Here is a 22,969-nt window from a genome sequence, read left to right as displayed (position 1 = left end):
TGAGTGCTGACATCAAGACAAAGTATACGTTTTTTTTTAAGAAACTAGTTTTACCAAGCAGCCTCAATGTTTCTTAAAAAATCGGCCTTTTGAGCCTTAAATGTTTCTTACATGTTTCTACACTTTTTGACATAATCAGCCTAATTTCATGCAAAGAAAAAAAAATTTCTTTTGATTGGAAGGTTCTTAAAAAAAACGAATTAAAAAACGTCATTTTCTCATTCTCAGCCTCAGCATGTTTCTTAGATGTTTCTTAATTTTTAGGCATTCTGAGCCTCATGTTTCTTAAAAGTGTGTTTCTTAAAAACAACAACGTGTAATTCACAAGAACGAGAAAGTTGAAGAATCTAAACTTCTAGAATAGCCAGAAAAAATATATAAATAAAAAGAAAAAAGAGAAAAAATTATTCTTTTAAAATCAATCCATGATGATTATCCGCGTAACCTTTAAATACATATAAAAAATGGAGATATTATCAAAAAAAGAATGGGCACTAGAGATGAAAACTATTCCCTTTCATCGACCCAATAACCCGTGACGTAATCTTTCAGAAGAATCAACAGAAAGTATTTCATAAAGACTGAATTAGACTATTTACAGAAGTCGAAAAGATCTGGAAATCACGATTCTTACATCACCCATCTACTTAGGAGCTCAGTATGAATCGCTCATAGACTCATCCAAGAAATCCCCAGTTTTATTAGATTGGTTCCGTTCTAAAGATTACGCCACATGGGACGGGGGAATAATCACAAAAAATCCAAAACTTTACTATACAATATTTACCATGTTCAAAACTCACCACCACCAACAACCACCATACACAAATCATATCAATCGTTCAGTTTTCGGTTTTTTGACGGCGTGCATTTCGACATTACCGCCGGCTTGTTCTTCTTTGTTGGGGCTGTAAGTGCCTTCCATGCCGCTCTTGTCTTTACAATACCTATATAAACAAACGCACGCCACCAGTAGCAAGATAAAAGCTCCGGCAACCGAGAGACCGATAATCAACGGTAAATTATCATCCTCCTCTACAACTTTCAACGTAGTGCAATTAGTTCCGTGATATTTTTCGGTGCACGTACAATTATACCCTGCCATGCTATCCAGACAAGTAGCATTGTTTTGGCACGGTTTTAACACTTCACATATCTCCATGTTCGAGTATTGGCAACGCGGGCTGAAATAACCAGGTTCGCATGCGCAAGAGAATCCACCCACAGTGTTCGTACACGTGCCGTTGTGTAAGCACGTGGTCGCGTTCAAACATTCATCAACGTCCGTTTGGCAGTTTTTGCCCGTGAAAACACCGCCGCAATCACATTCGTAGTCGTTCACCAATTCAGTACATTGGCGTCCATTTTGACATGGGTTTCCTGCGCACTCGTTAATATCAGTCTCACAGTTGGTACCTGTGTATCCAGGGACGCACCCACATTGATAGCCGTTCACTTCATCAGTGCAAGTGCCGCCATTTTGACAAGGATCGGGCATACAGTCATTAATATCGTGTTGACATAAGCTTCCATTAAAGCCAGCTGCACAATTGCAGTTAAAAAAGTCTTTTCCACTCTGACTGAACGTCGGTCCCGTACCAACAGCCGTCGACTGGCAAGTACCATTATTTTGACACAAGTTAATATCGAAAGAACAGTCTATATTTATAGTTTCGTTACATGTCTTAGATGTGTAATACGTTTTGCATTCACATTTAAAGTCATTAAAATCCTCTTGGCAGACACCATCATTTTGACAAGGGGAAGGCAAAGTACAGGAGTCTAAGGAATGTTGGCATCCAACAGCCACACCATCAGTGTTTGTTTCTGCTTCTAATGAAATTTCATTACCAGCTATTTGAAGAGCACTTAGACATCCTTGGAAATGTGGATATTGGCCGTTGGCTGCACCTATTTTGATTGGCTGATTGGTGATGGAAGTTTGCCACGTAGAGCTTAGTAAGCTGATTATTTTCTGATTGATTCGTTGGCCGATAGTTAATTTGGTTTGGTCTGCGATCGTTTCCAGAGTTACGGTATGTGATTGGCCATCGTTGATAGCAACAGAATCTGAAAGAATGAGAACGTACGCGCAATTCGTTAGCCATGTTCTGTGAACTTTCTCAGAAATTCGAAACTCTACCTTTCAATACTCTTCCCTATTCGATGAAAGTCCGATCCCCCTTGAAAATCGAATTGGAGAGCGTCAACTGTTTTTCGAACTAAGGAGAGGTTGACTAAAGTCCCCTTGGTTTAGTTTGTTTAGGTATTTGATTCTCCTATGAACGGGGGTTGGATAAGAAAGAGTTGAATTTGCAAACTTTTGACAAATACCTCATCCGAGCCGGTAAACACACCTATATACAGTCTATTTTTTCAATTTGCTATTGTGTCTTTCTTAGTGGGAAAAATTAAACAGATTTTTTACCTTTCAAAAATTAGTGAAAATTACAGAGGAGTTTTTTTCTCTGAAAGAATGGGACAGTGGATATTTATGAAGTTTGAATATGATGAAAGGAGGCGTTCGTTAAAAAAAGGGATCCCAAAGCTTTCTATATATCATTTCCAATAAATCCACAATGAGAAAATTCCTTTACCACCGACCATCATAGGATTAAAATACATTGGAAAGCGTAATTTTGTATAAATGACTAATGATTCCAAAAAAAAGTCATACAGGGCATTATTTTGATTGAAGGATTAATTAATCAGAGGTTTTTCTGGTAATATAATTAATCGTTTGCATGAAATAGAAAGGACACATTTATTAAAGACGCATCGGTTCTGAGAAAAGGTTTTCAGAGATCGATTGAGATAGTTCTTAAACTCAATAAATCAATAAAACATCCAAAAATAAGGCCTGGGCACAATATCACAATCATCATAAATTATTGGTGGTTGGTAACGAAACGTTTGCGTTATGCATGTTTTTAAAGCTAGGGAAAAAGGAAGAAGACAAATGGGGCAGAATCGCTGGTTGTTAAAAGTCAATTCTTCAAATCATCAAAAGGAAGTTTCAAACACTGAATCCACCCATCCGCCCATCCACCCATCCATCACTTTCTCATCTGTGAATATGGGTGAACGAATAAGATGAGAGAGCTTTTCAATCATACAAATATTAGAAATGGTGAAATTTCTTTCAATATCTAACTAGACAAATGTTGACAAACATACCCTTAAAAGAGGTTCAATTGCCTACAAATACGTTCTAAAACGGGCCTCCGTCAACAGTTCATAGCTCGAAACTATTTCACTTTCAGCTTAAAAGATGAGACTAAGTGCTATTCAATTGGCAACATTTTTGGCTGAAACCCTATTTTCAGACCTTCGATCGTTGTTGGAAGTTTCAAATTTGCAATCGAAATAATTGATAACAACTTACCTTCGAATTTTTGATTTCCAGAGTTCGTCGTGAAAACCAGCTTTTTGTCCTCAATCAAAATTTGAAATTCACCATTATCCATCGATAAAATCGAGGCAGATTCTTGCCTCGTTCTGATTGAAAACGAGACTGAGGTGTTTGTTGCTTGGTTGATGGTGAACGTAGTAGTGCCATTGACGCCATTATAAGTCATGGATTGGGAGCCTGGTAGCAAATAAAAAAGAATAAACAACCACATGTTCTCTCTCTCCTTTGGACCAATCAAATGATAGTAAGCGAAATATCAGGAATTCAATAACAACATCATCTTTATAATTTCCAGCATAGTAAGACGTCTCAAAAATTGCAAAACAGATTTTATTTTTTGCTGTCTTGTCAAATCAACAAAACTCTATTTTTTTACTCATTGCTATAAGAAAAACACATTTTAATGATCAAGTCATGCATGAAATAAACAAGTGTTACGTTCAAGAGGCACTTACACAGGAAAAACAACAAGCAAGAAGAAAGGTCTTTTAAGTCTTTACAACCGCGAAATATTTGTGGTTTAAATCGCCAAAGTATCAAAAAAAGAGACATGCATTAAAATTCAGACTAAATAAGGTCTTAAAGAGAGTACTGCTTAGTGAGAGCAGAGATTTTTGGCAGCAATTTCCAAGTACTGCTGTAATTGTGCAAGAGCATCGAAAGTACTTTTTTATTTTGAGATAATGCTTTTTCCAGGGTTTGCACTCTTAGAGATAGACTCTCTCTCAATAAATAAACAAAACATTTTGCCAAATATAAGAGTCTGAAATGACGCATGTTAAACTTCGGGGCTTCAGGTACCTTATAGGAGGAATAAGAAGGGTTTTCTAATAATATTACCAAAGCAAAGTTGAAATAGAGTTGTGAAAGCAAATTAATGACTTGACAAAACTGACAAAGTCAAAATAACACTTGAGACCACAGTATATAGAATAACGATATTAAAGCATTAGTTGGTTATCTCCACTAAGAATGAAAGAATATTGTAGAAATCGAGGAAATAGCAACTATAATTATTTGTACCAGTTTTATAACTTGAACACAACCTTAATTCTATATTACATACTCCACAAACAAAATACAACATTACAGTACAAAATTCTTTGACAAACAGTTTTTAAGTAAGATTTGACTCATTTAATAGAAATCCTCTCCCCATTCACAAAAAAAATGACAAATCCATCAACTTTCTTACAAATCATGTCTAAGAGAAATGGTTATTCGTATTATAGAATACATAAAGAAAATCCATTGACATTAAATAAGCATTACATGTCCACTCATAACAAAAGGGAATAGCTTATAATTGGTTCTTACAAGCATGTTATATCAGTCAAATAACATACATACATACATCAGCGTAACATATTAATAAACGGCTATAAGGGTTAATTTAAGTTCCTTTAAGCTGTTACGTCGTGATTAATTATGTCGTTTTTATTGACAAGGAAAAACATTATTTCTGGGAAATATAATGCTTTATAAGCAACAGAACGATATTTTTCATTTTCCAAACATGAGCACATTCTACTTTGCAAAAACAATAGCTTGGAGGCCATTTGACTGTGATTGAATCAAAGCTCAAAAGATGCATTGCTACAAACAAAGTCTCCAACCCTCTTTTCAACCACACCTATCTATGTTCGACAACGCTATAAAAAACTTTTTAAAGGCATTTCTTAAAACACTAAACTTTTGTCACTAAAATTGCAAAATTGCCTTTCAGAAAGTTGTTCATTCTTTTGTTTAAAAATGCTGTTTACAAGCAAATGGTAAGAGATACGCTAAATGATGTTCTTTTAAGCCCTTATTAACTGCTTTTGCGAAGCTCGTCTTTATCTGAAATATCTTAAATGTTAATCTAATAAAGCCTCATCAAAATTAAAACACAATTTACACATAATACCATCTGAAAGACTGAGCAAATTCAATTTTTGATTGAGTCATTTCGGAATGCAAAGCTTGCTAGAAGCCTACTTAGTGCTAAGGTAATTTCAAAGTTATGAAAAATATAAATTCAGAAAGATGTAATGTACCTTAAAAACTATTTTACTTTTTTTACAAAAGTTTTTTTCTTTATTCTTCCTTTTCATCTCAAATTTCAAGTAATCTGGGTATTATATTCCTCAAAAATTAGTGTTCTTGATTATCATTCCAACGGTATGTTTGGTAACTTGTTAAAATGGAAACATTCGTGTAGAAAGGCAAGCAAGACAAAAATTAACGGACACTTTTTAAAGCAAATGGATTTTTGTCATTCATCAAACGTGCTTATAATAAAGACATCACTTAACATTTAAAAAGCATTTTCTTTAATGATTATCTTCCTCTTATATGATGTGGCTTTCATACAAGTCTTATTTTCAATAACTTAAAAGGTTCAAGGGTTCACACTAATATTGGTTGGAAAGATATTAATAACTGGATACAATGAGAGATACAAATGAAAATATTAAAGCTATATAAAACCGGAAGAATGTGATGCGAAAATACACGTTTTCTATAAGAACAAACTATATAAGAACATAAGGCTTCGATGGCCAGAATATTAACAACAAGTTAAGGACATGTCAAGGCTTTGTTGACTCCAAAACACCCGACTTCTTAGGTAAATGGACAAAAATACCTAAAAAATGTTGAAAATAAGAACATGTTAAGAATAAGAACATTTTTTGGCTTTAAACTCAAAAATTTAAGATCATGCAAATGGCTTTGAAGGTCCCAAGGATTTTGGTAAAACTTTTCACAAAATGTCATCCCATTGACTTTACAACAGCTCTTCTTCATCCCTTAAGAGTGAAAAAGAAAGAACCAGAAAAACTGAGCAGCACAGCAATTTAGAGTTATTAAAAAATGTGAAAAGGCGACAAAAAAAGAAAACAAATATTGAAGCTGCTTGTTAAGAGAGAATACTATAACATGTTTGATAATTTCCTTAAACAATAGAGAACAAAATAAGACGTTAAATAAATAAAAAGTACTACAGCTCCAAAATATACCAATATTAGTACCTGAAAAAGAAAAGCCCTTCCTTCATTCATGATAAAAAGTGATAAAAATATTTTTTATCGATATATCCCAATGTCGACTTGTGCATAATTAATTGATGAATAATCGAAAAAAAAGAAGGGAATATTGAAAAATTCTTATCCATCATCAATGAACATTATAAATTCATTGAAATTAATGTAAAATATTGAAAGGGTGGAAATCTATTTTTGGGCTCAAACTTGACGAACAAATTTAACAGCATGTTCCATAACGCAAAAACTATTCTTTGAAAACGTTTTAACCAATCAGATCTACTTACACCTTTTTTATAAGAATTCAATGAGGCTCAAAATTGCCAAAAAATAAGAGAGCAACTTAAGAACAATGCTGAGCCTAGAATTACTCAACTTAAAGCAATTTAGGGGTCTAAGTAGTAAAAATTGGGTTTAACACCTATAATACCTCAATAACACCCAGTAAATAAGAACAGGATAAGAACAGTTTGAGGCTCAAAGAACCAAAAAAAAAAAGAACAGCCGAGCCTCATCAAAAATTGACTGGTCCTTATAAAATAAAGTGTAACCAATTTGGTTTCATCGTAAAGAAAAATCATGCACTGTAGAACGTCCTAAAAAGATGAACAATCTCACTTTCATTTTTCTTTCATTATGTTATATTGCTGAAGAGGCGATAATATGATGTATTTTTTTAGACAAGATGAAGCCTTTTCGGTTAGTTAAATTACAGTGAAAAAATTTGCTTCCCTTTTGAGGCTAGTATCAATAAAACTGTGTGATGTGTATAATAGGACATACTTTCCAACAGTGAATTTCTGCTCGTTAAATTCTGAAATCCACGAGAAAAGAAAAGGGAGACAATCTCTAATGTGAGAGGGTACATGGAAAAATCAATAGAAAAGTGAAGAAATTGTAGGAAAAGAAAAATATATTTCATCCTGCTATTTTTGCGTAGGACTTTTTAAGTGAAGAACAGAAAAGAATTTCATCCGAAATAATTTTGTTCTACAAGCTGTCCTAGACATTGATTGATATTCAGGGTTGTTCTAACTCAAATTATGGACGAACAATACGAAATGAGCAAAGGTGATAGACATAAAAGATTGCCACATTAGCTTTCTACTGTAGCATGGAAAAATAAAATTTTGCGAAGTAAAACATCTTAAGGGCTTTTTTGGCATAAAACGTACACGAGGACGGTGTTGCTTAACAAAATCTCTATAAACCAAGGTCTAGATAACTAAATTGAAAATTGAAAGTCAAAAACCAGAAAATGAGAAAATGACAATAGCATTAAAATCCAATCCAGTCCCCTACTAAAACCAAATGCCACTTTAGGACCCCTGGTACCACAGTACGTCACTATCTACACTCAGAACTTTTATTTTACAAAATACATCATATAACCATAGTATACCAGACTCCACATAAGCCATTTAGTACAATCTGTCATTTAAAGCATCGTAATTATTACATGAAAGAGTAACAACTCACAAAATTAATGACTTTTTTGCTTACAAATTGCCACTCAGCCGTTTTTTTCTCTTCGAGAAGAATAGAAAATGACAAGGATACAGGATGTATTTAATAATTAGATGAGTTTTTTTTTTTATTTCAGAACATTCATCTGTTATAACCTCTTGCGTTTTTATGAAATTTCATGCACGTTTTTTTAAAAGAACATCAAATTTTTTTTGAAGCCTTGGAGCCTTGAAAATATTGCATTAGGACAGCAATTCGAGCAATAAAAGACTGCACTGTATAGATAGAACAAGATTATTCTGAAAAAACCTCACTTTAGAATACTTTAGTATCACCAACGAACTAAGGAGCTTCATTTCTTTGATCACAAACAGTACGTACAGTTCACACACATACTACTTAAAGTACAATAGATGTTTGGATACTGTTTCTGAGAATCTCATACTTACAACAAATCCAGTTGACTTTTTAGAGGGGAGGAGAGGTTGTGGGAGTACAGCATTGCTGGGTAATAAATGGCAATTTAACGGTAAAATGCTCTAAAATAGTCATTCAGTTGTTACTAAATTCCATGATGGTGGTATTCTTACTATATTTTTAATTTTTTGGCCAATTCATCATAAATATTCTTATAAAGTATATTCTTATAAAAAACGTGCACTGAAAAACCAATCAACCCAACCAATGACCTTTAACTTCAGTAATGATGACCTTTAGACGTCAATAAAGAGCGACGACGTCAAGACAACAACGTCACTCATTTCGAAATGTCGGCAACGAAACTACAGCATGTTTCTGTGTGGTAGTGTGTAAAACAACTAAATGCCAAATATCTTTTTTCTACATACTCATTGCACTTTTATAACTTTCTCTTTAAGCTTTTTAAAGTTCACAGGGTAGCCATTTTGTTGTGCACCTATTGACGACCTCAAATATTACAGGGGAACTGGTTTCGAGTTTATTAGGACGTTAAATGACGTCAGTTCAGATTAATACAGTCACTTCAGGACATTTAACGTGATTCAGCCTTGGCAAATCCCAACTCACCTCTTTTGGTGCACAGGCTAAATTATATTGTCAGTGCCTTTCTCTAAGGGAAACAGTAGTATTCCCCAATATCCTTTTATTTCTAGCCATAAACATAGTAAAACATAAAAATTACAAAGATAATCCCAAACGTTAAGCTAATGTTTCCCAATTCCATGAAAATTGTATCATCTACTAAACACACACGACATACATACAAGGTGCAAATAAAACGAGACTTTCAGATTTATTTTACAAGTCATCAGAGAGTGCAAAACATCTCAAATTCCCCCCTTCAAACGTATAAAGCACTAGCGCCTTTCACGATCAAAAACATTCCTGTATTCATGTTGGACCAAAACTTCACGTTTTTCATATAAGAACAAAGTATATAAGAACATAATGGCTTCAAGGCAAAAATTTTTATAACGTTCTAAAAGAACATTTAAAGGCTTTGCAAACTTTAAAACACCCAATTATTTTAAAGAAATTTTGACCAGAATACTCACAAAAAGCTGAAAATAAGAAAACCTAAATAACATTTTTTTGCTAAAGCCCAAAAATTTTAGACGTTTTTACGTATACAACACAAGACAACAACAAAAAAAAAAGAAAATAATTTTGATGTTCTCATGAGGTTTTCACTATGAGAGTATTCACAGCTTGTAGCTTTGAAACTAGAAACTACAACAGCTTTTTTGTAGAAGAGAAAAATATGCTCTACTTTTAAATATTCTATAACCTATAACTACGAAGCTAGTCTCTTCAAGGCGCAAAAAAGGCTTTTGCGCAACTCCATCTTACGGAGAGAATGTAATTTTACTTATCATTTATTAACTCCTTCTTAGATGTTTTTTATTCCATGAATATTTAAGACACAGGGAACGAAATATTTCCATTCCCTTACGTCGAAGTTAGCTTGTACTCAGAATGAGTGATTAGAACTTTGACAGACTGAAGTCAAATAGAAGGTATTCCGTTTGTTTGAAAAACCAGCAGAGTGCGCAAAGGGGCCTGATCCCCCTTCTTGGTATCTCCCTCAACCTTTAAAAATGCCTATCCCCAAGGATTTTGGACAAAAATAGCTAACAAAGATATGTGAAATATCTTTAGAGAGAAAAAAATAAACTTTTTTCTTCTTTTTGACTCAGACTACTCTAACAGAAAACTTTCTTTCATGAAGACCAAACTTCATAACAGTGCTTGAAAATAATCTACAACATATATGTAAGCACCCTTCTTAAACTACCCCCCTTCCTTGCTATCCCCCTTTTTCATGACAATTTCTGACCCCCCCCCTTCTTCATCTTTTCGGAAGGTGTCACCCCCCTTAAGAAAGGGGAAGGGGGTCCGAACTATGAGCCAGTGAAAGTAATGAATGAAGAAAGAGTGAACTTGATCTGTTTCGCAGATTCTCCAACACTACATGATTGCAGGTCATTCCAGACTTTTTATGGACTTTTCAAAAGCACTCCTGGTGCGTTATCACAAAACGCACGCATCAAATACAAGAAGGCACGCGAACCGTCGACGTTAAGAGATGGAAATGGATAGTTCGTTTCTGTAAAAGGTGCGTAATCTTGTTACGGATATCTAATTTCATGGAATGCCATTTTTTTGTTATGTTAGATGAAAGAGATTCAATATGGTAAAATGTAATTAGTACTGTTGGTCTAACGATTTAAACGGATTCATTTGGAAAGGTTTTGTTTAGCACAATTTTTTTCTTCAAATCTTTCTCATTATTGACATTCAAACGGCACAACTGTACTCAGAATGGTAACTGCCAACATATTAAGCAATTTCAGACCCTGATTTGCCACCGCAAAAAAGTCGCCCAAGTAAACCAAATACTAGTATGGATAGTATTTGGTTTACTTGGGCGACTTTTCAACAGAAAAATAAATAAGTAAAAGTAACAACAGGCCAATGTAAGTTAAACAGAGTAAAAAATTAAAGATTTAAACCCCCTCCAGACTTTGAACACAAAAAGAAAATATTCGATCCCATTTCTATATATCGGGCAAAGTATCCAACAAAGCATTCACATTAACAAACTTGGACATCATTCAACATTTCAACGGCAAAGAATCGCCTTGTGGTACATACACACCGTATTTTAATATAAACAAAAAAGAACGTTTCTATCCGTAGTCTGATTATCCAACGTTGTTTTGTGAGTTTTAGAAAATGGCTTGTTTTTGAAATAAGAAGCGCACATGGTTACCTTAGATTGGATTAGCAGGAGGTATTGTTATCAGAGATTTCTTAGTGTATTTGTAAATTAATTATTGAACACTGAAATGCTCATGTTGAGAGACTAATTCTTTCCTTCCGATAGAAAATTAAAAAGTAGTTATAGAAAGTTTTACAAGAGACGAGTTTCAGGGACTTTTTACCTTTTTTCGTGAGTTATTTTTGTGGATGGTTTTTTGAAAATGAAGAACAGTAGAAGCATCGAAAATAGGAAAAAAAAGGTACGACTTTTTATCACTCTTTATTTATTTTGTGTTTTTCTATTTTACAGCTATTTTTGCTAAGAACAAACTGCCTGATTCGTAAGACTTTAAGTTATCTTCAGCTAGACTACAATCCTGGACATAACTATTTGTCACTCCCCCCTCTTCCATCTTCGGTGTTGATTTGGAGTCAGTAAAACTTGCAAGTTTCCTCCCTCCAACATTGAAAGTGGGGAAAGGGGGAAACAGCATGGGGAAATTAGTAGTCAGACAGCAGTTTTGTCCACGATTGTAGATCCCCACTACTAGCACTTAGCTCCAATGAAAGAAAGTGTCTGGAGATCGGGACGAAGTTTGATTCATACCACAATTATATAGCGCAAGAGACAAAAACCAAAACTCAAAAAACTTACATTTAGTGGCTGGTGGACTAGATAGAGGTACGTCGTAACAATAACCAGATGAAGCTGGACATGTGTCGTTCAATGTACATCCAAACTCAGAACAAGTTTTTCCACCAAAGCCTTCAGAACACTGGCAGGTGAAATCGTTCCATTGGTCTACACAGGTCCCGTTGTAAAGGCATGGTTTAGAATCGCACACTGGAGTTCCCGGACAGCCTAACTGGAATCCTGGTTCACTGTCTGGTATTATGACGCTGACGGTAAAACTAGAAGGGATAGCTTGGTTGGTCAAGAAATTATTACCAAATTTGACGGCTTGCAAACAGCCACTCATAGCCGTAGTAGAGACGGTTTTGATGTAAAGCGAAGGCTTATCCACACCACCCATTAAAACCAAATTGACTGTTAAAGGGAAAGGTGTTTGGAAATCAGTTTTCTTTGCACCAATTTGAAGATATGATGATGTGACCGTGATTTCTAGCTGTTGGCCATTGGACACAAACAGCTCTGGCGATTCATTGTGGATGACTTTGACGGCATTCTGGTCTGTACTTTTATGGGTGATTTTCAAATATGAGTTGATGATTTCGATGAGAATGTATTGGAAAGTGGCATCGTCAGCACTGGTCGGTTCTTTATCCATCAAGATGGCTACAAATCCGTTCGGTTGCCGTGTCCGGAGTAGGAAAGAGAAACCGTGTGTTGAGTTCATCTTGTAGTAGTTTTCTGTTAGTTTTGAACGAACGTAAAGGTTGGACGATGTTTCTGTTGAGCGACGTCGTCGTCGTACTTTGTTTGTTTTGTTTTGAGCAACAACAGTTTTTGCAGGAAGTTGAAATCCAAATGATTTAATTTCTGAAATGTGAAAATATGAAATTTAGAGATCCCTTAAGACTGTATTTTCAAAAATGAGTGATAACAAGCGATACTTTTATGGACCTACCTGGTTATCAAACTAATCAGTGAACATTGAAACAATGAAACACATGAGACATAACTGGTCAAAATACAAAAAAATAAAGAAAATGAAAGCATATCTATTGAGATCAACACTATTGAAAAAGTAAAATGTTGAAAAAATGAAGGAAAACCGTTTTACGCCGGTTTTCGCCTGTCCCGGCGATTTTTAAGTCCCGGCGATTTTTAAGGAGTTCCGGATTCAAAGGATGATTTTTTTGGAAATCAAACAATGCTAAGTTTTGGGCATCATCATAAAGAACATTTTTCTGTAAAGAAACAATTAAATAAGTTGAAAAAATGTGACGGAAATGTGAAAAAAACGACGATTTCCGGCACATTTCCGGTTCTACAGACCGGAAAAAAAATTTTTTTCGACAAACGGTTTTCGACACCTTTTCGGCAGTACTAATGTGCATCTATGTGCAAAAAATCGCAAAAAACTAATGAGAAAATCTCGAGAAAATCTCAAAAAACCGCTTTTTTCGGGACATTTCCGGTTCTAGCGGCCGGAAAAATTTCTTTTTCGAAAATTGGGCTCTGTCACATTTTGGGCATTGCCATTTTACATCATTGTGCAAAAAATCATGAAAATCTGTCGAGTATAACTTGAAAAAATGAAGGAAAACCGTTTTACGCCGGTTTTCGGCTGTTCCGGCGATTTTTAAGGAGTTCCGGATTCAAAGGATGATTTTTTTGGAAATCAAACGATGCTAAGTTTTGGGCATCATCATAAAGAACATTTTTCTGTAAAGAAACAATTAAATAAGTTGAAAAAATGTGACGGAAATGTGAAAAAACGACGATTTCCGGCACATTTCCGGGTTCTACAGACCGGAAAAAATTTTTTTTCGGCAAACGGTTTTCGACACCTTTTTCGGCAGTACTAATGTGCATCTATGTGCAAAAAATCGCAAAAAACTAATGATAAAATCTCGAGAAAATCTCAAAAAACCGCTTTTTTCGGGACATTTCCGGTTCTACCGGCCGGAAAATTTTTTTTTTTCGAAAATCAGGCTCCGTCACATTCGAGGGTTTATAGTAATGCACCTTTGTGCAAAAATCAGAAAAATTGAATGAGCCAATCTCGAGAAAAGTTGGTAACTAACGTACTAACGAACGAACTAACTAACGAACACGGGTTAATTTATAGGACCTCCACCCCACCGGGGTAGGTCCAAAAATTTGCCAAGTGCAGCAATGAAAACATCATGTCTGTGTGCCAACAATGATGGTATAATTGGGGTGTATAGATTATTAACACATTGATATGCAATACCGTTGGACAGACGCTAAATTGCAATTATTTAGACGAAAATACTTAATACTTAAAAGCGAAAAATTGAACATAGGACGGAGGAGCGAGACAAAATACCTTTACATGCTAGAAATCTTTTCATGAGAATTGTTATTATTTTATAAAAAGAGAAAATTAGAAATTTCAACTTTCAAAAAGTTGACTTAGGGCTATCTTGCTTTCAAGCGACGATATACTATAAAAAGAAAGTACAAAGCTTCCACAAAAACATTTATTACCTTGGTCGCACTTTGATCCGAAGTATTGTCTGAAACATTGGCATGATGATGATATCCATTCGTCCATGCAATTACCATGTCTGTTACATGAGTCCACACCACACTGTTCTATTCGTTGGCAATCACCAAAGACCAGTCCTTCATGACCAGCATCAGATTCAATGTAAGTTTTACCGTTAACAGAAAAATCCTTCATACAGCCGATAAAATCTGAAGAGATATCAGTACTGTTTCCACCGACAGTGATAGATTGAAGATCATGTATCTTAATTGCGTCAAATAGCTGTGATCTAAGACCGCTGACTTCAATAGTGGTCCTTTGAGCATTTCCGTAAATCTTTACATGCTTCCAAGAACCATCAACAAGGTTTTTGGTAGATGTAGCATATGTTGATTTGATGTCACCATGCTTCATTGTCAAATTACCGTTCTCCAGGTAGAAACTTACAGAGGTTGTTTGGAGGTTTACAGTCATCAGCAATCTATTAACGGTGGTTCGGAATCTGAATTGGACGTCAGTGTCAGCTTGGTTGTTAATGTTGGTGATGTTCCAATGACCGTTTCCGTTCATGTTGAAAGTAGTTTTGATGTCACAAACCTGTATCAAAAAATGGTTATTTTGTAGTAAGGGGAACACTTAGGACCCGTGACATGTTTTATGCGACGCAACCAAACCTTCAAAGAATGGAGTATTTCGGTAACACGAGAAAATCGACCGCTAATGACGTCAAAACGCAACTTTTATGAGATTACGACGTCACTTTCACACCAGATTGATTACACACGGAAATAAAGGCCGGTCTCCACTTGCGCGCGCTGCGATCGCACTTTATCTATCAAAGCTTCCACGCTATTGGTCAAAAGAAAAATGAAGCACTTCCATTGGGGCGATCTGACGTAACGGTTGAAATAAGTTGAAATATATTCAACTTTTTTTTCGAGCGCGCACTACATTTTTATGACGTAATCTTTTTTCCAAGCAAAAAGGATATGACGTAATCTTTTTTCCAAGCAAAAAGGATTGAAGCCAAACGGTGCGATCGCAGCGCGCGTAAGTGGAGACCGGCCTTAAGAAACAACGCAAGGTACCTACCTCCCCTGTGTATCCTGCAGCACAATAACATTTGAACGTTTCACCACCCATTGGTTTACAAACGCCCTCATTCAGACAGGGCGTGTTGATGGTGCAATAATTTATTTCTCGTTCACAGTTATGTCCAGTGAAGTTGGCGGGACACGAACACGTGTAGTTATTGATGAGATTGTTACACGTACCGTTATTGAGGCACGGCTCGTCAATGCATTCGTCATAGTCGGTACTGCAATTCTTGCCTGGAAAATATAAACAATTTTTTTTCAAAAAATAATGACGTAATAAGGTGACAATGACGTCATCAATGATGTCGAAATTTTTACCAAAGATGCCAATTCATATTTGGTGCACTCTTGCAAAATTTAATGTCAATCGGACAAACATTTCATAAATTATCAAAAATTTACGTTTGCCCCACCCCCCTCGTAATGCTCGTAATCATTGACACACAATAAGGCAAGAAAACAAACCACTGTATCCTGGCTGACATAAGCATTTATAGTCATCGACCAAATCCACACACGTAGAATTATTCTTGCAGTAACCAACCATACAATCCTGTGCATTGGTGCTACAGTTATTTCCTGATAACCCTGTGACACAAATGCATTCATAACCAGCCCTGAAGGAAATTTAAAGGATTGATAAAAAGTTATTCATTTAAAAAACAGAGAAAAAAGAGCTTTCTTTTTCTCTTTTTTCAAAAAGTATCATAGTGGAATCTACATAACTGGAGCGTGAGTCTCTATAACCTACAACTCAAGTCTCCTTTAAACTAAATTTAGCAACCTTCTAATTTCCTCAACTCAAACTATAGTGTAGTCCCTTTAACCAGCACCTCTATAACTCGAAAAAGTTTCTTAGTCCCTTTAGTTAACAATGCGTTATAAACATTACTCCATAACTCGAAATTTCTTTAACTCGAACAAATTTGTGTTCGCTTGCACGAACGGGTTATGAAGACTAAACTTTAATTTACGTTACGTGTGATTGTTCGAGCATGACATTGGGTTTACAAGGGAGGAATGACGTCAATTTTCTGGCAATAAGCAAATCAATCTAAAACGACTTCAAACATGAAGAATTTAATCCACCTGGTAATGTCTTACTCAGTCTACTTACGCCTTAAGATGTGTATGCTAAAGGCACACCAAGGTATGCATACCTAAAAACACTCACCTATCATGGAAACTTGTCTCGTTCACCGTGAAATTATTCATTTTCATTGCCGTCACATTCGATCTTTCAATGCATTCATTCTCAAAGACCTTCCCGTTGGCGTCCACGTATCGACACGGCTTCATCTGACATTCGTTGATATCTACGTCACACGTTTTACCGTCAAATCCGGGGAAACAGTTACAGGTGAAGGTCGAATTCAAGTCCTGACAATGTCCACCGTTGACGCAGGTCACGTTCTGGCAATAATCAATGTCCTGGCTACAATTCTTTCCTTCGTATCCAATATAACATTGACATTCGTAATTGTTGATACCGTCAACACAGACACCATTGATGCAAGGCATAGAGGCACATTCATCAATATTGATCTGGCAATTCTTTCCAGTAAATCCAGCTTCACAACTGCAGTTGTAAGCATTGATCAGATCATGACAGGTGCCATTGTTCTTACATGGTGTAGGATCACATTCGTCGATTTCATCCTCACATTGTTTGCCAGTGTACCCAGTATTGTTGCAGTTACAAACAGGATCGTCTCCTTGATCAATACAGTTGCCACTATTATTACAATATGGTTCACCGTGTGTCTTTAAGTAACTGAGACAAGGGAAGAACGCTTTGTTGCATCTGATACCTTTATAGAACCAAAGAAATTGTTGATATTAATGGATCCAAAGATATTACATTTAATTTCTCAACTAGTTTCCCAGAATTATCAGACTAAGGCATATGGAAAGCTAGAGCAGCTTTAATTACTAAAAAGACTTTAGTTTCATCCTGATTACATTCAAAGGAGAAATTTTGACGATAAAAAAATAATTGACATCATTTTCAAAGATCAAGATAGAAAAAGGAAATTAACTTGAAAACACATTCTAGGGATCAAGAATTTGGTTCGAGAAATTTCGAGCGTAAGTGATTCCAGATAAATAAGGACGGTCCTGAATTCAGAAGATATTGGAGAGCGTGGTCAAGATAGGATATTCTACAAGCAATAGAATCCTCATTTTCTATCGAGGACGGGAAAAACTGCAGTACCACAGTAATATTTAACGGGAAAACTTAATTAACCAGAAATTGTCTGAATATTTTATCCGCATTAATTAGAGGACACATTTAGAGACGGTATAATAAAATTTCAAAAAAAATTCTTACCAGACCATCCAGGCTTGCAATCACAGTGATAGCCGTTCGGATTATTCTTTGCAGCGACTGAGTTAAAACACTCTTTACCATTGACACAATTGGAAGGTGTGTCACACTCGTTCACATCTTCTGTACAATTTGGGCCTTGGAATTTCGTCGAGCATTCACACTCATAAGACCCCATAGTATCCCGACATACCGCTTTCCAATCTAAAGAGTCACACAGTTTTGGGAATCGTTCGCATTCGTTGATGTTGTCGGTACAGTTACGCCCTTCGAAGCCTTTCGGGCACTGGCAAGTGTAATTGCTAAAGTCAGTGTTATACATGCAGGAACCTTTGTTTTGACATGGATTGTTCGGAAAACAGAGACCAATTCTTTCGGTACAATTCTGACCACCGTACTCGTCCGAGCAATTGCATCGGTATCCTGTGAAGTAAAAATATTTAACACAAAAATTATAGCTCGCTTAAACCTCAAACAGTATCAGATTGTTTCAGTCAAGTTTTATTTTGTTAATGAATAAAGGATAAAAATGTTGGTTACACTCTGGCTTTATCCCCGTAATCAGACAACTAGCGCATTGAAAGATCAAAACTCTATCACAATTATATTGGATACGAAATTCACACTTCCCTTGTGACTTACCGTCTGTAACACTTTACAAATACGGGGGTTCGCAGGGGAGGATTGAAGTCACTTAAAAGTAATAGACGATATCGGCTTCACATGAAAACTCAGATTTGACCCCAAAGAATTCCCCACAATGCTTTTTAGGGAAAGAATTTCACCGTGAATTTTTTTTTCCGCGCAAAGCAATTTTCGGAGGTCAAATCTGAGTTTTCACGTTAAGCCGATATCGTCTATTGCAGTACTGTCTTAATAATTTGACGTGATTGTAAAGCAAAACACACGTAAGTAATAGACAAACAAAGTGATAAAAAAATTGCGTTATGTGCTAGACTATAAACACTTACCAAAAGTAGGGTCACGTGAGCAAGTAGCATTGTTTGCACAAGGTGAAAACAAAGCACATGGATCTTGCGCAATCGTACAATTGTCACCAGTCCACGAAGAAATGCATTGACATGTGAAATCGTTGAGACCGTCAATACACTGACCGTTGTTTTCACATGGCTGGTTGTTGACAGCGCAATCGTCAATATCAAGTTCACAGCTACAAATGGAGGGAGAATGGGTGCAATGCTACTTAAACAAAATTATCACCTTTTTAAACAAATTTCAGACTTGATGTTATAGCTGTAGTCGTCAAATCTCAGGCAGAAGCACTTTATTAAAAACAATATCGAAAGCAAACTTAAGTATTTCCGAATTAAATTTACAGAGAAGATAACAATAATATGTAGTTAAGCAAGTATGCAAATTTTTAAACATCTTTTACAGGTCCCGCCATAGCCAGGCATAGACTCACTAAAAGAATTTACAATAAAATTAACAATTCATTATCCCCAATCTTGACTTTGTGATGGTTTTGTGGCATTTAAAAAGTTATTGAGACGGTTAAATAATCATCACTCAACTCTCGAAAACCAGAAAATCCTGATTAAGAAAACACCCTTACTTCCTGCCAGTGAAACCTGTATCACATTGACAAGTGTAATTGTTGATGCCATCCAAACACGTTCCATTAACGCAAGGATTACTGTCACACTCTTGTATGTTCACACTGCAATCTCTACCCGTGTATCCTGGCTGGCAATCACAACGGTAACTACCCACAGTGTTGACACATTGACCACCGTTCGTACAAAGGATTGTGGATGTCGAATTGCATTCGTTTATGTCGTCTGTACAATTTTTACCAGTGTAACCTGTAAGATAGAGATAATACAATGTAATAGAGTTTCTGAAGGTAATGGATTGATGAATACAATGCTTTGTTCAATCTAGTGTAATATTTTGTAAAACTTAGCGATGCAAGCCTCTCCCTTATACTAGCAATAATAATGGCTTTACAATTTTTGTGCAAATTTCAATATTGTGTGATAGTGTGTCAACTGCTACACATTTTAGCTGAGTTCCAGCATTTAGGAAATTGTCAGTTTGAGCTTCAAGGTTGAAATTGCCAAAATATATGAATTTCCCCTGCACTTTTAGAAAAAATGCCTGGTCCATAACAAATCAAGAAGTAGACAAAGTGACCCTATGGGATGTCGTTTACACCGAACCAAAGAAATAATAGATGGAAAGAAACCATGATTGGATATGCCCATAAACTTAGTGAGTGGCTCTTTTTTTAAATCTTTTTGTCCTTTATGACACTCAGCACATGATAAAGTAGAATTTGCTTGTTTTTAACGGTCTTATAGTCAACTGTAAAATTTACTGCGTTTCTAAAAATTAAGAGTGAAGTAAGGAACTTTAACAGCCTAAAAGTAACAAAACTTAAAAAAATATATTAACCTTCCATGCATGTGCATTCATAGTCGAGAAATTTATCAGTACATTTGATACTGTTCTCGCAATATCCGAAAGTACACTCGTCCGATTCTCGATCGCAATTTGTTCCGTTGTATCCAGGAGAACATGAACACTCGTAACTGGCAAATTTATCTGTGCAAGTACCTAAATGAAAATGTGTTAAGAATAAGAGTATAAAAACAAGACCACAGATTTGAGGTTATGACAATTAGCAAATGAAATACTATAACAACAGTTATCGTCAATTAATAATATTTCTAAAGCAGCGTGATTTCATATTCAAAGGTCAGGGCTAAGCAAAATAGTAAAAAAAGAAGGCTGACGAACTAGTCTTTGCATAAAGTTTCTTAAAATAAAAAACACGTAAAAAGTTAGGATTTCAACGACTAAGAACAAAAATTTAGTACAGCTTGGAATTTTCAGGACAAAAGGAAATCTCCATTTGTATAAAGGGCTAATTACACTACACAATATTGGTCAGACAATATATTGATGATAATTGCTGAGTGCCTGCAATATAATGAAAATGTATCCGCAATATATTGTAAGCTGGTTTGCAATTATCCAACAATATAGGGGGATTGTTTAGCGAAAGAAAATTTATTTTTATAATAGATAACCTGTTATTTACTGTTATGTACATTACAGTCCGAAAACTATATTGTCAATTATTGTTTGTCAATATATTAAGTAGTCTAAATTAACCCTTAAGTATCATTGTTGGTTTTAGTCTCTTCATCTTGTGTTCTCATCAACAATTATAAGGGGATCATTTTATGACAGCTAAAATTCTAGACCACAATCAAATAATAAAGTGAGGAAAATACCCATTCACTATGAATTTATTAAAGGAGATAACTACAAGGATCAAGGGATCCGCAAGATTGATTCTTACCATTGACACATGGGTCAGGTTGACACTCATTTATTTCTGATTCACAATTTGTGCCGGTGTAACCAGTATCACAGTAACATGAAAAGGAACCATATCGATCCTTACAAGTTCCGTTATTACAAAAGTTGGGAGTGTCACATTCATTTAAGTCAGTCTCACAAAATTGACCTTTGAACCCAGATCCTGTACAGTCACAGGTGAAATTTTCGATCAAGTCGATGCATCTTCCATTTATACATTTGTTAGGTATGCAATCATTGATGTTTAGGCCACAGTCTTTGCCAGTATAACCTTAAATTGAAGTATATTGGATCAATTATTTTTATCATCATTAATCAGCTAAACTATAAAGATGATCAATATCATTTATGAACTTTAATATCAAACTAGCCTAGGCACTACGTATTGTTTTACTTTTTAGCTCAGAACACAGGGATGAGATTCTCTACCTAAAATAAAAATCTTTTTTCTGCTCTTCAATTCAATTCGATTGTGAAAAACAAGCCAATCATCCTCAGTTGAGATGAAAATTTGCCTAAGACTATCATGCTAAATAAATTACAAAAAATACACTTTTATACCTCTAGTGCAATTGCATCTGTACTGGTCTGTGGCATTTTTATCATCAATACAAACTGCATTGTTTTTGCATGGATTTTGCGTACAAGCCATCATTTTAGTTTCACAATTACGCCCAGTAAAACCAGTTGAACAAGTGCATACATAATTGCTCCCATCTGGTGTATCGTCACAGGCCCCATTAATACAAGGATTGCTATTACAAGGGGAGCCGAGATACGTTTGACAGTTTTTCCCTGTATACTGTCCCTGACACACACATTCATAACCGTCAGGTAAAGGATTACAAGTTGAATTGTTTATACATTGGTTTTTGGATTCTATACAATCGTGGATAGCAATTTGACAAAATCTTCCATCATAGCCATGTGGGCAAACTATTGTGAAAATGAAACATAAACAACACAATTAGAAAACAGAAACTTGACTAAGGGAGAGCTCTCTGATTAGACTGAAGGCAACAAGTATAGAAACTTTAGCTATAATGGATTGGTTGGTGTGAAAAACATGTAAATTTACATCTCAAAATCACAAAGAAACGAAAAATAATTGTCGATTCTTACCTGTTGCTGGTTCACAAGGTGCCCACTTATCTAATGGACAAGAACTTTTTATAGAATCAACGTCAATTTGCGTACCAGTATATAAACAACCATGAAATGTTGAGGACCCTAATGTTATTTGGTTTCCATTTCGCCCAGTAGTTAATGTAGCTGGGAAGAATTGATTTATAATTGGTAATGTATCCGCTTTGTGCTGTGTTGGATCAGGTTTCAAGTGTACATTAATCCCTGTTGAGTTCACTAAAACATCTACGTCAATGTACACGTTTGAGTCTAGTGAAAATTTAGGCTGGATTGAAAATCTCTGTTTTGACCCATTTTGGTCCAACGACAATACAAATATTGTATGAGAATTATTAATAGGTTTCTCTAATGCAATTTCAATTTGATTTGTTTGTGATATTATTCTCCCTATTGAACATGCCAGAAAAGAAAACGAGAATTTAGCAGATGTGTCAATCCCAGACGCAAGCCGTTGCTCACTTCCATTCAAGTAGACAAAAGAGGAAGGTATTGTTGTACTGCTTGATAAACCAAAGGAACCTAAAAAGAAAGAAAATGAAATTTCAAAATTTCAAGCTATAAAAATTGTCTTCCAGTATTCATCATTCTATACCAGAGTGCCAATACAGGAATTCAATAATTCCTACACCATGGTTTGCCTGTTGCGTATAACAGACAATATTTAAACAAATCTCTAGAGTATTAGCATGTCTATAGTATAAAAAGTTGAGTATAATTTTAAAAAAAGTTGAGTATAATACTGTAATCCAAAATATATGAAA

At 35.4% G+C, this 22,969-nt stretch overlaps 1 protein-coding gene across 1 annotated transcript; it reads right to left on the bottom strand.

Annotated features, from left to right (window-relative positions):
* Positions 1-304: 304 nt before the first annotated feature.
* On the bottom strand, positions 305-22,727 carry LOC136806013 (protein crumbs-like; the record flags this gene model as incomplete). Its single annotated transcript, XM_067062593.1, has 14 exons — positions 305-2,070; positions 3,386-3,589; positions 11,801-12,646; positions 14,285-14,882; positions 15,378-15,616; positions 15,848-15,999; positions 16,557-17,193; positions 17,715-18,134; positions 18,683-18,882; positions 19,288-19,537; positions 20,130-20,291; positions 21,043-21,333; positions 21,624-21,998; positions 22,185-22,727. Coding segments are annotated over 14 exons (6,158 nt in total), but the record flags the coding sequence as incomplete, so codon positions are not given.
* Between the last annotated feature and the right edge of the window lie 242 nt (positions 22,728-22,969).

This window comes from Clytia hemisphaerica, unplaced genomic scaffold (genome assembly GCF_902728285.1).
Source record: "Clytia hemisphaerica strain Z4C2 unplaced genomic scaffold, Clytia hemisphaerica genome assembly, whole genome shotgun sequence".
In the NCBI taxonomy this organism is placed as follows: domain Eukaryota; kingdom Metazoa; phylum Cnidaria; class Hydrozoa; order Leptothecata; family Clytiidae; genus Clytia; species Clytia hemisphaerica.
Note: the sequence above shows the minus strand (reverse complement) of the source record. Positions and strands in the feature narration are given on the sequence as shown.